This window comes from Eurytemora carolleeae, unplaced genomic scaffold (genome assembly GCF_000591075.1).
Source record: "Eurytemora carolleeae unplaced genomic scaffold, Eaff_2.0 scaffold575, whole genome shotgun sequence".
Classification (NCBI taxonomy): Eukaryota; Metazoa; Arthropoda; class Copepoda; order Calanoida; family Temoridae; genus Eurytemora; species Eurytemora carolleeae.
This window is the reverse complement of record NW_019396602.1, coordinates 22033-35067: the sequence shown is the minus strand read 5'-3', so window position 1 is coordinate 35067 and position 13035 is coordinate 22033. Positions and strand designations below refer to the sequence as shown.

The 13035-nt window shown below is 30.2% G+C and overlaps 2 protein-coding genes across 3 annotated transcripts in view; one reads left to right on the top strand and one right to left on the bottom strand.

The window, feature by feature from the left end:
- The first annotated feature begins 1238 nt into the window (after positions 1–1238).
- LOC111706153 (uncharacterized) lies at positions 1239–2891 on the top strand. Its single transcript, XM_023478936.1, has 3 exons — positions 1239–1432; positions 1853–2046; positions 2484–2891. The coding sequence occupies exons 1-3, from the start codon at positions 1291–1293 to the stop codon at positions 2760–2762; spliced, it is 615 nt and encodes a 204-aa protein (XP_023334704.1). The 5' UTR covers positions 1239–1290; the 3' UTR covers positions 2763–2891.
- Positions 2892–9249: 6358 nt separating this feature from the next.
- Positions 9250–13035, bottom strand: part of LOC111706159 (uncharacterized) — a 17601-nt gene continuing 13815 nt past the window's right edge. Inside the window, exons 6-8 of one of the 2 annotated variants that reach the window (XM_023478946.1) lie at positions 11106–11188; positions 10223–10265; positions 9250–10000 (exon numbers count right to left, since the gene is read on the bottom strand). In XM_023478946.1, coding sequence (XP_023334714.1) covers positions 9939–10000; positions 10223–10265; positions 11106–11188 — 188 coding nt within the window. In that variant the 3' untranslated portion in view covers positions 9250–9938. The remainder of the gene's footprint in view (positions 10001–10222; positions 10266–11105; positions 11189–13035) is intronic. The other variant, XM_023478947.1, reaches the window with a different exon arrangement.

Here is a 13035-nt window from a genome sequence, read left to right as displayed (position 1 = left end):
CGATCCACGAACTCGGGGTGAAGGGGAGGGGGGACGGCTTGTTTAAGGAGGGCTATTTAAACCTTTTAAAGAATTGGACATAATTCATGACATGACAATCATATTGATAATAAAGCTTTGCTGACTTTTTTGTAGGGTTTTGAATTAGTCATTATTGAATGTTTAATTTTGAACTTCATTCAATTTTTAGTTGTTTTATATTTTTTAACATTAATTTCTTATTTATTGTATGATTTTTATTATTCAGTTGATTATTAAATTGCATTAAATAAAGTTTCTGGGGAAAATATTATTTCAGAAAACATAGATGTTGGATCAAAACAGATTATAACATAGATAGTTAAATAGATAAATAGATAGATAGATAGATAGATAGATAGATAGATAGATAGATAGATAGATAGATAGATAGATAGATAGATATATATATAGATAGATAGATAGATAGATAGATAGATAGATAGATAGATAGATAGATAGATAGATAGATAGATAGATAGATAGATAGATAGATAGATAGTTTTTCATTGCACTATGCACTTAATATGCTGTTTTTACTGAACAGTTTAGGTCGACAACTTTTATATTTTAGAGAACATATTAGACTATCGAATAAAAAAAGACTGTAAGAGAAATTGTATTTTTAATTAAACCAATTTTGATTATCAATTTCCTTATATTGAATCAGGGAATATTCGTATAAAGTGGTCGATTTTAAGAAAATGTACGTTTAAGATTTTTCGAATATATCTTAGTCATTTTTTGGAATTTTTTCAAAGCTTCAGCAGCGATTTTATTCAAATACGGTGATAACCAGAAAACTGTGAAATAGGAAGACGACTTTATAGCAATACTTATGTGTAATTTAGGTTGTTACAAAGTAAAAAGTTTTACCTGCAGACACTTAATAAATCATTAATTAAGTAAAATGGGTCTATTTTCATTGTGCACTTGCTGTGTCCCTGCAGTACAGTAAGGAGCGGGGGGAGAGAGAATATTCACACATTATGTTCAATTTCTTATGTATTGTACAGCTTGTACAACAAAACAAAGAGATTAGTTCTCACGAGTCACATTACACATTGTAATGGAAAAAGTTATTCTAAAACATCACTCAAAAATTGCGTATAAAATAGGTTATTCTGACCCCTGTTTAAGTCCCTGGGAAAATGTGATTGAAGACTAAAATGAAAAGTTTTAAAACCTAAAACTTAAAAATTTTACTTTTTTACTATCCAGGGATCATGTTCACCAAGTGGGCCACATACAGAGTGTTGTGAGAATGAAGAAATGACGAAATTCTTCCAAAATTCCAAAATTCAAGCTTTGGAAAAGATGCCTTTTAATCATGAAATCAGACTAAGCAACGTGCCTGTAAACACTAAGAAGTCTGACTTAGAAAATATGCTAAAGTCCTTTGGGAAAATATCAGGTGTTTCATACTTTACCAAATTCAGTTTTTCCGAATCTGATTTTTAAAAATTGCACTTTTCTTGGATTTTTCCATAATTGGAAATTCCCAAATTGCACTTTTCTAAATTCAATTTTTCAAAATTAAACTTTCCCGAACTCGAATTTCTTATGTTGGATTTTTTACAAAATTTCCTTTTCCCAAACTGTAATTTTCCAAAATACGCTTTCCATAAATGGAATTGCCCAACTTAGATTTTCCCAAATAACTTCTTACCAAATTTGCTTTGCTCAAATGCAATTTTCCAAATTCAGTTTTTTCCATTTGCATTTTACCATAGTACATTTTAACAAAATGTAAGCTCCCAATTTGGAATTTCTCAAATTGCAGCTTTAAAAAGCTAAATTAAAAAAATTTAAATTATTAAAAATGATGTTTCAGATATACGCTTGGATGAAGATGCCAGTACTGTGTATGTAAACTATTGTAATGAGTCTGACACTGCAGCAGCAATAACAAGAATAGACGGATACGAATACAATCATTGTATTCTGAAAGCAGAATTGGTTTACAGAGGTGACAGAATAAAATACAAGGAGAAGCAAGCTTTCTCAACAGATTTTCAAAATGTCAAGGTATTTTTTTTAGTTTTATTTATTTAAAAGTACAAAAAAAAATTTATGTAATTTTATGTTTTTAAGTTGATCATCAATAAAATTGCCTAAAAATTTAAATCCACTATTGATAAATTTTATTCATAATTATTTTTTTTTCCCGAAAACGTTATTTTTTTTTTTTTTGCAAAGCTGCAAAGAAGAAGTTGTAAATACAATTTTATGTTAAAAAATAACTTTTTATCTTATCGATGATTTTAAAAATTATTCCAGTAAGAAAAGAAAAAAATCGGAACTTGTCACTTCGTTTTTTTTTTGGTTGGTGGGAGGTCAAATAATTTTTTAAAGAAACAAATTAAACATTAAGCCAGTCAATTCAACTTTTTACTTGCCAACCATTAAAATACATTTACATTTACTTTTTTATTTTAAGTTAAAAAACTATTTTTATTTTTTAGACAAAGGCCAAAAGAGGCAAAAAACTGAAGAAGGTTAACAACACATTGCAGCATACAAGTGCCATTGGGTTGTCAAATAACAGCACATTGGAGAAAACAGGGGCCATTGAGTCGTTAAATACCAGCACAGGGGATCAGACAAGTGCCGTTGAGTCGTCAAATCAAAGCAGAGTAAACCAGACAAGTGCCATTGGGTTGTCAGATAACAACACAAAGGACTCTACACATGCCATTGGGACCACAAGTAACCACACAGACGAGGACACAAGTGCCGTTTAAGACATTTGTTAATGTGGCAACAAAGCTGGGGGACCAAAAGACCAAAAGTATAATGAAGTTTACAGACATTTCTTTTATTTCAATGCACTTTTTAAAAAGTTTATGTGAAGGTTCCTGTGATCTTGCCAGGCTACATTTATGTTGCATAAAACGTGCTGGGTCGATTTTACACTGGGTAGTCCAGACTGGACAGTGTTTAGTTTTTTTTTTTATTTTTTTTTAATCTATAACTTTTGTAAAAAACATTTATGAATTTGCTTAAGTCAAAATATTTCATGATTTAATTATGTTTTCTATTTATATAAAGAAATAATATCATAAATGAAAAAATAGATACGTAACATTTAAAATTCGGTGATGGTGATGGACCAAACCTCTGTAGAGTAAAAAAGTAGATGTTAGTTCCACATTTATTGAAAATATATTTCGGTTTGGGTTGACCCTCGTCAGTTCTAACTACATAATTACCATCAAAATCGATAAAAAAAATTTTTAAACATTTTGTAAAAAATCACAAGAAAATAAAAATTTGGGCTGTCAAATGGACATAAGGGAAACGAACTCAGATTATGTGATGGAAAAAAGATAATTTGCAAATATTCGCTTTAAAAAAATGTTTTAAGACAATTATTATTTCTTGAGATTGTTTCTGTCACAAAGAATAAAAACAAACTGTTTAGATGTATGTGTAAAGAGTAGTGGTGGGGGTCGATCCACGAACTTTTGCGTAAATCGGGGTGAGGGGGAGGGGGGACGGCTTGTTTAAGGAGGGGTATTTAAACCTTTTAAAGAATTGGACATAAACAACATGACATGAAAATCATATTGATAATAAAGCTTTGCTGACTTTTTGGTAGGGTTTTAAATTAGTCATTATTGAATGTTTAATTTTAAACTTCATTCAATTTTTAGTTGTTTTATATTTTTCAACATTAATTTCTTATTTATTGTATGATTTTTATTTTTCAGTTGATTATTAAATTGCATTAAATAAAGTTTCTGGGGAAAATATTATTTCAGAAACATAGATTGTTGGATCAAAACAGATTATAACATAGATAGATAAATAGACAGACAGATAGATAGATAGATAGATAGATAGATAGATAGATAGATAGATAGAATATAGATAGATAGATAGTTAGATAAATATATGTAGATAGATAGATATATAGATGGATAGTTAGATAAATATATGTAGATAGATAGATAAATATATATAGATAGATAGATAGTAAGATAAATATATGTAGATAGAAAGGTATTTCCAGGTCTAAAACGATAAAAATAGTGCTAAATGTAGATTAAAGAATATGGTCAGTCCAATTAAAACATTTTACACTCTTTTCCCAGAACTTGGGGAATTTCCATTATTTGCATAACATTAAGAATATTAGACCTGTATCTAAACATAACATTAAGAATATTAGACCTGTTTCTAAACACAACATTAAGAATATTAGACCTGTATCTAAACATAACATTAAGAATATTAGACCTGTATCTAAACATAACATTAAGAATATTAGACCTGTATCTAAACCAATTTTGCCAACTTTGAATAAAACATCTTAATATAAATAATAAATTTTACACCCAAAATTAAAATTAATAGAAGACTGGAATTTATCTAGACCAAGGTTGTATAATAAGGTTGCTTACTCTCGATGCACTCCAATGTTCAGAAAATGTCTTATAGATAGATAGATAGAATCCGTGTATGACGTCATAGTATAAAAGTCTCTTTATTTTTCTGCAACCTCTATATTATAAAAGTCCCTTTAAGTTTCTGCAACCTCTATAGTATAAAAGTCCCTTTAAGTTTCTGCAACCTCTATAGTATAAAAGTCCCTTTAAGCTTTTGCAACCTCTACAGGGATAAAAGTCCCTTTATGTTTCTGCAACCTCTATATTATAAAAGTGCCTTTATGATTCTGCAACCTCTTTAATATAAAAGTCCCTTTATGTTTCTGCAACCTCTATAATATAAAAATCCCTTTATGATTCTGCCAACCTCTTTAATATAAAAGTCCCTTTATGTTTCTGCAACCTCTTTAATATAAAAGTCCCTTTATGTTTCTGCAACCTCTTTAATATAAAAGTCCCTTTGTTTCTGCAACCTCTATAGTATAAAAGTCCGTTTATTTTTCTGCAACCTCTTTAGTATAAAGTCCCTTTATGTTTCTCTAATATTGCAGATTATGAATATTCAGTATGTTATATATTATATGTACCAACTCAACCATAATCAGACCATTTATACCTGGGGAGGGGCGGGGGTTGAGGAGGTGTCTGGTGACTACCAAGAAATAAGAGTGTTATGTTACATTAATTGTGGTTTGCAGAATGGTTAGATAGTTTAGTAATGAGAGCAAATAGTCGGGGGACTGAGTTAAGGGGGGGGGGGTATTCTCACTTATATGAGGGGTATTCATATGAAGATAAATTTCAAATTATTATAGTAAGATAAGTTTATGAATGTTGTCTTCAATGTGTTTTTTTTTATCGAGAGAAAAACCCTGAATAATTCTAATCTAATTTTTTTCTGATCGTTAAGGGGTTTCTGACCAAAAAAATGTATTTTGTCTAAAAAAGGTCGAATACAATCGTTAACGAAGGGTCTAATGGTCGTTAACTTTATTCTCACTTATACATATATCTTAAATAGAAATTTGTTATTTCAGACTTTGAATTCTGCAAAATCAAAAACTAAAAGTTTATAAAAGCTTTAACACCATCAGATTGCAACGATATAGGGATAAGAACACTAGAGCATTCGGAAATGGTCTTGAGTTTTAGTTTAAACAAAATAAAGGAAAAAAAAACTGACAGATGAAAAAATGATGGTTACAAATAAGTACAAGAAGGTTAAACGAGGACAGCCAAGAACATTTATAGAAGAAGGTAAATGCAGAAAATGATAATGGAATTTGTATAAGGGTAGATTTTTCGTTGGTGGCAGTGGCGAATACAGGGGGGGGCGGGGGGAAATTCGCCCCCCACCTGACAGATTCAGGGAGGGACGTAGCCCCCCCCCCTTAATTTGGAATTTTTTGTTCCTATTTTCAGAATAGCTTCTCAATAGCATGCTTAAGGGAAAGGAACCCTAGTGCAAAACAGGAAAAATATATGTCTTATTAAACTATAATGTGTGAAAAGTTAAAAATCTAGTTTTTTAGTCTTTAGTCATTAATTTTGACTCTTTTTGAGTCTTTTAAGTCAAAAATAATTTTCGCCAGCGTCGCGATTTTTTGTTCCTAATTATGAATTTTTTTGTTCCTAAAAAATCTTGCCCCCCTCTCACTTAAATCCTGTATCCGCCCCGGGAAATCAAAATTTTCACTTATCCAGAGGGGGGGGGGGCTCTCATAGCTCCCTCTGTAATTTTGAGTTTGAAAAGGATAAAAAATTTTAACTTATTAAAATCAAAATACAACATATATATGTGTAGATATACATATAAAAATAGATAGATAGATAGATAGATAGATATAGATAGATAGATATATAGATGGATAGATAGATAGATAGATAGATATATAGATGGGTAGATAGATAGATAGATATATAGATGGATAGATAGATGGATAGATAAACAGAATAAACATGATTAATTAATGTAAGGGTGGACGTTTTACCACAAACGGTCACAGAAGCTTTCACTCGGATACAATAACAGTTAGATAAATTGATTAAAGTGCCCGGGCCATAGAAATAGATTAAAAACTGTAGTGGAGATTAAATTAGATAACAAAATATGCATAGTGAGATAAAATTTAGATTAAAAGTTAAACATATGTATATGTGATTGTGGAGATTAAAATTAGATTACAAGATATACATAGTGGAGATTGAAATTAGATTACAAGATATACATAGTGGAGATTGAAATTAGATTACAAGATATACATAGTGGTGATTGTAATTAGATTACAGGATATACATAGTGGAGATTAAGATTAGATTACAAGATATACATAGTGGAGATTGAAATTAGATTACAAGATATTCATAGTGGAGATTGAAATTAGAATACAAAATATACATAGTGGAGATTAAAATTAGAATACAAAATATGCATAGTGGAGATTGAAATTAGAATACAAAATATACAACACAAGGAGATAAAAATTAAATTTTAAGTTATAGTGGAAATTAAGATTATTTTATTGAGGGGTGCCTCCCATCCTGCTGTGAAAGTTTAAAAAATAAACTATTTTGGATTACTCACATATGCATCATTGCAACTTGCAATTAAGATGTATATTTATTTACATCGAACACTGAGTTGAATGTACTAACCGAAATTGCGTAATGATTAGTTGATTGTCGTAGAGAACGTCGTTTTTGTATATACAGGTTACATGTACGTTTTAATACGAAAAACGTAAATTTATTGCTAACTTAAATATAAAAAGTTTTCATATTTTAGAATATAATAGCTAACACATAATGGCATTGAAATATGATGAATTTAAATTTGTTTGGGCTGCTGTTGCTAAAAAACGTCTAGTATAATGTTTCTTTGAAAAGTAAGACTAATACCAATTAACAGCTAATAGGCTGTTTAGTTTACCATGAAATTACCCAAACAAGTGGACGGTCCCTTTATTTTGTAAACAAAAGTTAGATTTATAAATGTTAAAGGGACTCCAAGTCGGTATAATTTCTAGAATTGTTGCCTTTAAAGAGCTACTACAGGTCCAATTCACATTTCCCATCTTATTAAAGTATCAATGAAAATAAAATTAATGTATAGTTCTTCATTGTCTCTGAAAAAATGAGTATATCTTCCTTAGACCAAAGCTCTAGCACTATAGTTTCAGTAGAAGTAAATATTTCCATTTACTGATAGCGCCGATTGAAGGATTCATATCTCTAATTGAATAATGAGAATGATAGAAAGATAGATGTTACCGCCATACTATTTCTATTGGTTCAGAATAGACAACAAACACATGACTGAACCCTGATTGGATCAGGCGCTAATGGACTCGGCATACAGGAGTGTTAGATGCAACCGTTGTTTAATTGGAGGATTTCTTTTAATTAAGTGAACAGTCTCTTAAAAGGTCTGAAATGCCTGGAAAGCCATGGTTCAGCTGGTTCCGCTCTGTTTAGTTTGCATTGTGGAGCATAGTGTTTAAACTCAACAAAGGAGAAATAAGAATTATAGTTCAAACACTTCCTAACAATTTTACAGGTTCAAAGAAACTGAGTCTTTGTCACAAACTATGTTAAAATTAGGATTCTGTTGGATCAAATCATATAAGTTTGAAATATCAAATGTTTACACCAATTGGTTGCAAAGATATAGTGATTCGACTCAATACATGATCAATACAAGGATCAAAGGATTTTTTAGCCGTATGTAATATTGCTTTGTCAGTTGATTTCTTTAAACGTATGTAATATTGCCTTTTCAATTGATTTCTTTAAACATATATATTATTGCTTTAAAGGTGTGTATAATATTGCTTTATCAATTGATTTCTTTAAACGTGTGTAATATTGCTTTATCAATTGATTTCTTTAAACGTGTAATATTGATTTATTAATTGATTTCTTTATCATTTGATTTCTTTAATCGATTTTATCCTTGGAGCGGTACAAGGTGTTAAGGAACGTATTGTCTTTGTTTTTGACTTTATAATTGTAAGTATCTCAGCGAGTTAGTGTTGTATATTAGATTTTAAAAATGTATTTAAGAAAATTCGTTAAAAACAAAGAGACTTTAAATGGTTACAAATATTTTGAGATTTTCAATTTAACTAAAGATTTTTATATTCATAAGTTTCTACAAATATACATGGGCTCCAAAATAATGTAAGAAAGAAGAACGACGTTGACATAACTGATTTACAATGTAAGTCCATTTACAGGGAGTGTAAACTAATTATATAGTTTTCTACTTTTACTCTAGATTCGAAATAAAAGACGTCCCTAGGGACTTGAATTGATATCGAACAATATAAATCTAATTTTAGGGACCACTGTACTAGCCTACAGGGATATATACCGCTAATAAAGGGATTGTACGCAGTTTTAAAGGTCGGTTTCCTCACAAATTAACAATGATTGAGTAGGGGGGGGGGGGGTATAAAAAGTATAAAAATTAAGGTATTTGCAGTGGAAAGTAAGGATTAAAAAAGCAAAAATATCAAAACATCAAATGCCAAATGATCAAATGCATAATTATGGAGTACAAACGCAGTACATTTCAATTAGGTCTACAAGCTAGAAATGTAAACAAATCAGAGAAAAATCATAACAACGGATCGTACTGCATTTTTCATCTCAAAACCGGTTAAATGTCAACAAGAAAGAGAAAACAAAGAGGAGACGATAAGAGAAGAAAGGAGAAGAAAAAATTAAGAGAAGAAAGGAGAAGAAAATAGAAGAGAAGAGAAGAAAATAGAAGAGAAGAGAAGAAAGGAGAAGAGAAGAAAATAGAGGAGAAGAGAAAGAGGAAAAAATAGATTGCGTGAAAGAGAGAGCTTGCATTTTACAGACGTTTTATCATAAAAATATGTTTAAGAATACCTTAAACTTTAAAATTAACTTTATTGTAAAATTGTATGATATTTTTGCAAAAATAATAGTTGTCCTAACTATTTAGCGTACATTTTTTAGATCATTTTAAGATTTTTGATCATTCGGCATTTGATATTCTAATATTTTTGCTTAAAAAAATACCATTTCATTTACCACCTTTTTATAATCAAGACTATTTCTATGTAGTTTGTCTCCGTTTTCGAAAAAAGAAGAGGGGAAAATCAAGAACTGTAAAAAATATTCATAGACAAATAAATTCCGTAAATAAATCACATATTTATATTTAAATTAAACAGAAAAAAAGATATAAGTTATCACAATAATACATTAACTGGTAGTTATTTGTACAACAAATTAAGGCTATGTACAGGGGATCATGTACAAAAAGAAATCATTAAATTTGTACATATTAATATAATACTAAGAATAGGAAATTTTATGTACTTTTGAAAAAGTCAAAGTAGTATACTCTACTTAAATATGTCTATTGTTAACGATTCTGCCCTATTTTCTCACTGGTTGATTTTTTTGCGTAATATCATCTTTTTTTGCGTAATATCATCTTTTTTTTCGTAATATCATCTTTTTTGCGTCATATCATGTTGTTTATTTTTTATTTGTTTACAGCAAAAATACGGAAAGAATGATGGTAAGTAAACCAGGATAGAACCAAACTCCAGTTCCTAAAAAACAGAATTTTGTAGTTTTTTATAGTTTTTTTGTGAATTAATTTTTATTCATTAGATACAATAACTGCAGTTTAAAAAAACCTGAAAAAAGTACAAAAATCTGCACTTTGCATAGAAATTGATTGCAGGAATTATTGCTCTGTAATGTTTCAAATACTGTTGTTCTGAATTTATAATAATTCAAAAAAAAATGTTGCACAAAAAAATCATTTTTACCTGTAACTGAATATTCTGCGGCCGCGGCTTCAGGTTCGGGTTTCTAAAACAATATTTTTATAACCAAATTTAGAAAATAAATTCAGAAAGCTTTGTGCAATGAATGTAAGGCAAGGAAAGTCAATTGCTGTTTTGTATACTTTGTGTACATATTGAAACCAGTTCTATTTGGGGGATTTTATAAACAATAATAGATGCATCAGTGTTCGTTCAGTATTCGAGGAGGGGGGTTCAATGGAGAATTTACTTCTATAAAGATAAATTGCGCATAAGACGACATTTTTCATCTTGAAAGATATAAATGTACAGAGATGTTTTAAAGATATTCCTATTATATAGATTAACTAGCTCGGTTGTGAACATTGGATGTTCTTTGTCATTGAGAACTTGTGGTGTACATGAGTTCTGTAGAGAGAAATTTAAGTTAGTTTAGTCCTTCTTCAGTTCTCGTCAATATGATATTCTCAAAATAAAATTCACTCCTGAGTGGTTTAATAATAATGAAATCCATTAAAACACCAAACCACCCCGCTTATCATTGAAGTACACTTTGACGCCTAGAAATATGAGTTCGCGGACTGTACAATTCTTGGTGATTTTGCGTACATAAGCTATCTATGTTTATTTATTTATCTATGGAAACAATACTTTTTTACTTGATAAGTTTATTTTCAAGCTACTAGTAAAAGTGTTTGCTTTATAAAAACACCAAATAAACATAAGATTGCTTAAATGTCGCCTTCTTATTCCAAAGGTGTATGGGCCCAACTGTACTTCGTTCCAATTGCTTTAATTGTCCTAGGTTTTTACATTTTGGACAAAGAATAAAGTTTACAGAGGTCGGAATTGATAAATGGCAAAAAGTATTTTCTCCATGTTTTACCTGATGAACTATAGTTGGTGGAGGAGTATTAAACACTGGGCAGTCCCTTAGCTCTAGGGTAGGGTGGAAGGGGGCCAGAACATCTAAACAAATAGGTTTTAGAACAAATATTTATATGCATTACTTTCACCCTTTTTATACAGATATAGAAACTGTTTTCTTCCCAAAACGTTGATTTCCTAAATATCCTTTTTATGCAGCAAATGTATGTAATAAAATATGCTACCATTGATTAATACAATCTTTATTATCTATGTTCCGTTATCTATCTTATCTATGTTCATGTTTACCCTGACCGGCCATTCCGGTGAGTTCTATTCACCTGTATTAATAAAGGAGTAATGTATGAAACGTTGATTTAAACGGACGTGTATAGAGCCTTGAGTTTTGGCTAGAGATATAGAGCCTGGAGTTTTGGCTAGAGAGATAGATTCAGTGAGACTGAAATTAGACTAAGAATCAAGTTATCTCGGAACCTAGATTTATTACATGTAACCTGGCAAGATTGAGCAGTGCAAGAAATCAATTTATTTTTACTCTTAACTTAATCAATTTAAAAATACATTAAGATTTAAAATCCACTTAATTTCTATGTTTGGAATATAATTGAACTTAGACCCACTATTAATACTCTAAGACACAAGGCAATATTAGACAGAATACATTCTGAAGTGTTTTTAGGTGTGATTATAAAGTTGTCAGTCGGGCGCATTATGTGGGTTAGCGGGGAATATAAAGTTACCAGCCAGGATCATAAAGTATTCTACAAGGATGATAAAGTTGAAATTTAACATTAACTTCATTAAGTCGTCTTGGGAAGCCTCGCAAGATTTGAAGATAAACTTAATGGCTGAATGAACTGCAGATCAATGGAATAACTTAAAGTTTTTTTTAATTTTGATAATTTATGTTATAAATTCCTATGACCAGAATAAATCATTGATTTTTTATTTGAAAGATGGATCCCATGTCAGGCTGTGACACCCCTACTCTTGTGTTTATATTAGAACCCAAAGACAGTACACTGCAGTACAAAAAATGCGTACACCACTGAAATGACTTTCCTTGCCTTACATTCATTGGCTTTGTGCCACTTTTCTAAGGGCGATCTTGACCAAATACAGTGATAACCAGAAAACTCTGAAATTGGAAGACGACTTTTTAGCATAATAAAATGCATTTGGTGTAAAAAAGCAAACAGTTTTGACATTTATGCATTAACTAGGTCTGTTTACACTGTACAATTACTGTGTTTTATGTTCAATGTTCTTTTAAAGCCACAAATTGAGTCTAAAAGTCGTCTTCCTCTTCCAGAGTTTTCTGGTTATCACTGTATTTTTTTTATTAACTTAATTCTTACAAAAAAAAATTAATTTTTTTTTCTTCGGAACAGTATGAACTACTCAGGCTAAATAATACTATCTATATATCTATCTGTCTATCTATAAGAAATGTAGAAAAGCGGCGTGACGAACACTAGATTCAAGTATCACATTATTGTATACTTAAATCAGTCTGCCTGTATGACAAACTGTTGACAACAACAAATTATATTGTTGTGTAAATATATTGATAAAAGGTTGGAATTCTTCTGCAACTATGCAAATAAATTACTTAGGTTCACATTTGTTTGATGACTGTATCTTCTTCCGTTTGAACAAATATGCGTTTAAACCGATCAGTGAGAAGACGACTTTTGTACGATTTCTATTTTAAATAGTCAAATGAACATGAAACAATCATAGATAAAGATAAATTGCGCATAAGACGACATTTTTCATCTTGAAAGATATAAATGTACAGAGATGTTTTAAAGATATTCCTATTATATAGATTAACTAGGTCGGTTGTGAACATTGGCTGTTCTTATGTCATTGAGTACTTGTGGTGTACATGAGTTCTGTAGAGAGAAATTTAAGTTAGTTTAGTC

What these genes read in the sequence shown, in the direction of transcription:
- LOC111706153 (XM_023478936.1), top strand. Translation starts at nt 1,291, where the DNA reads ATGACGAAATTCTTCCAAAATTCCAAAATTCAAGCTTTGGAAAAGATG. An exon ending in GTCCTTTGGGAAAATATCAG is followed by an intron (nt 1,433 to 1,852) that starts GTGTTTCATACT and finishes ATGATGTTTCAG; the next exon opens with ATATACGCTTGGATGAAGAT. An exon ending in CAGATTTTCAAAATGTCAAG is followed by an intron (nt 2,047 to 2,483) that starts GTATTTTTTTTA and finishes TTTATTTTTTAG; the next exon opens with ACAAAGGCCAAAAGAGGCAA.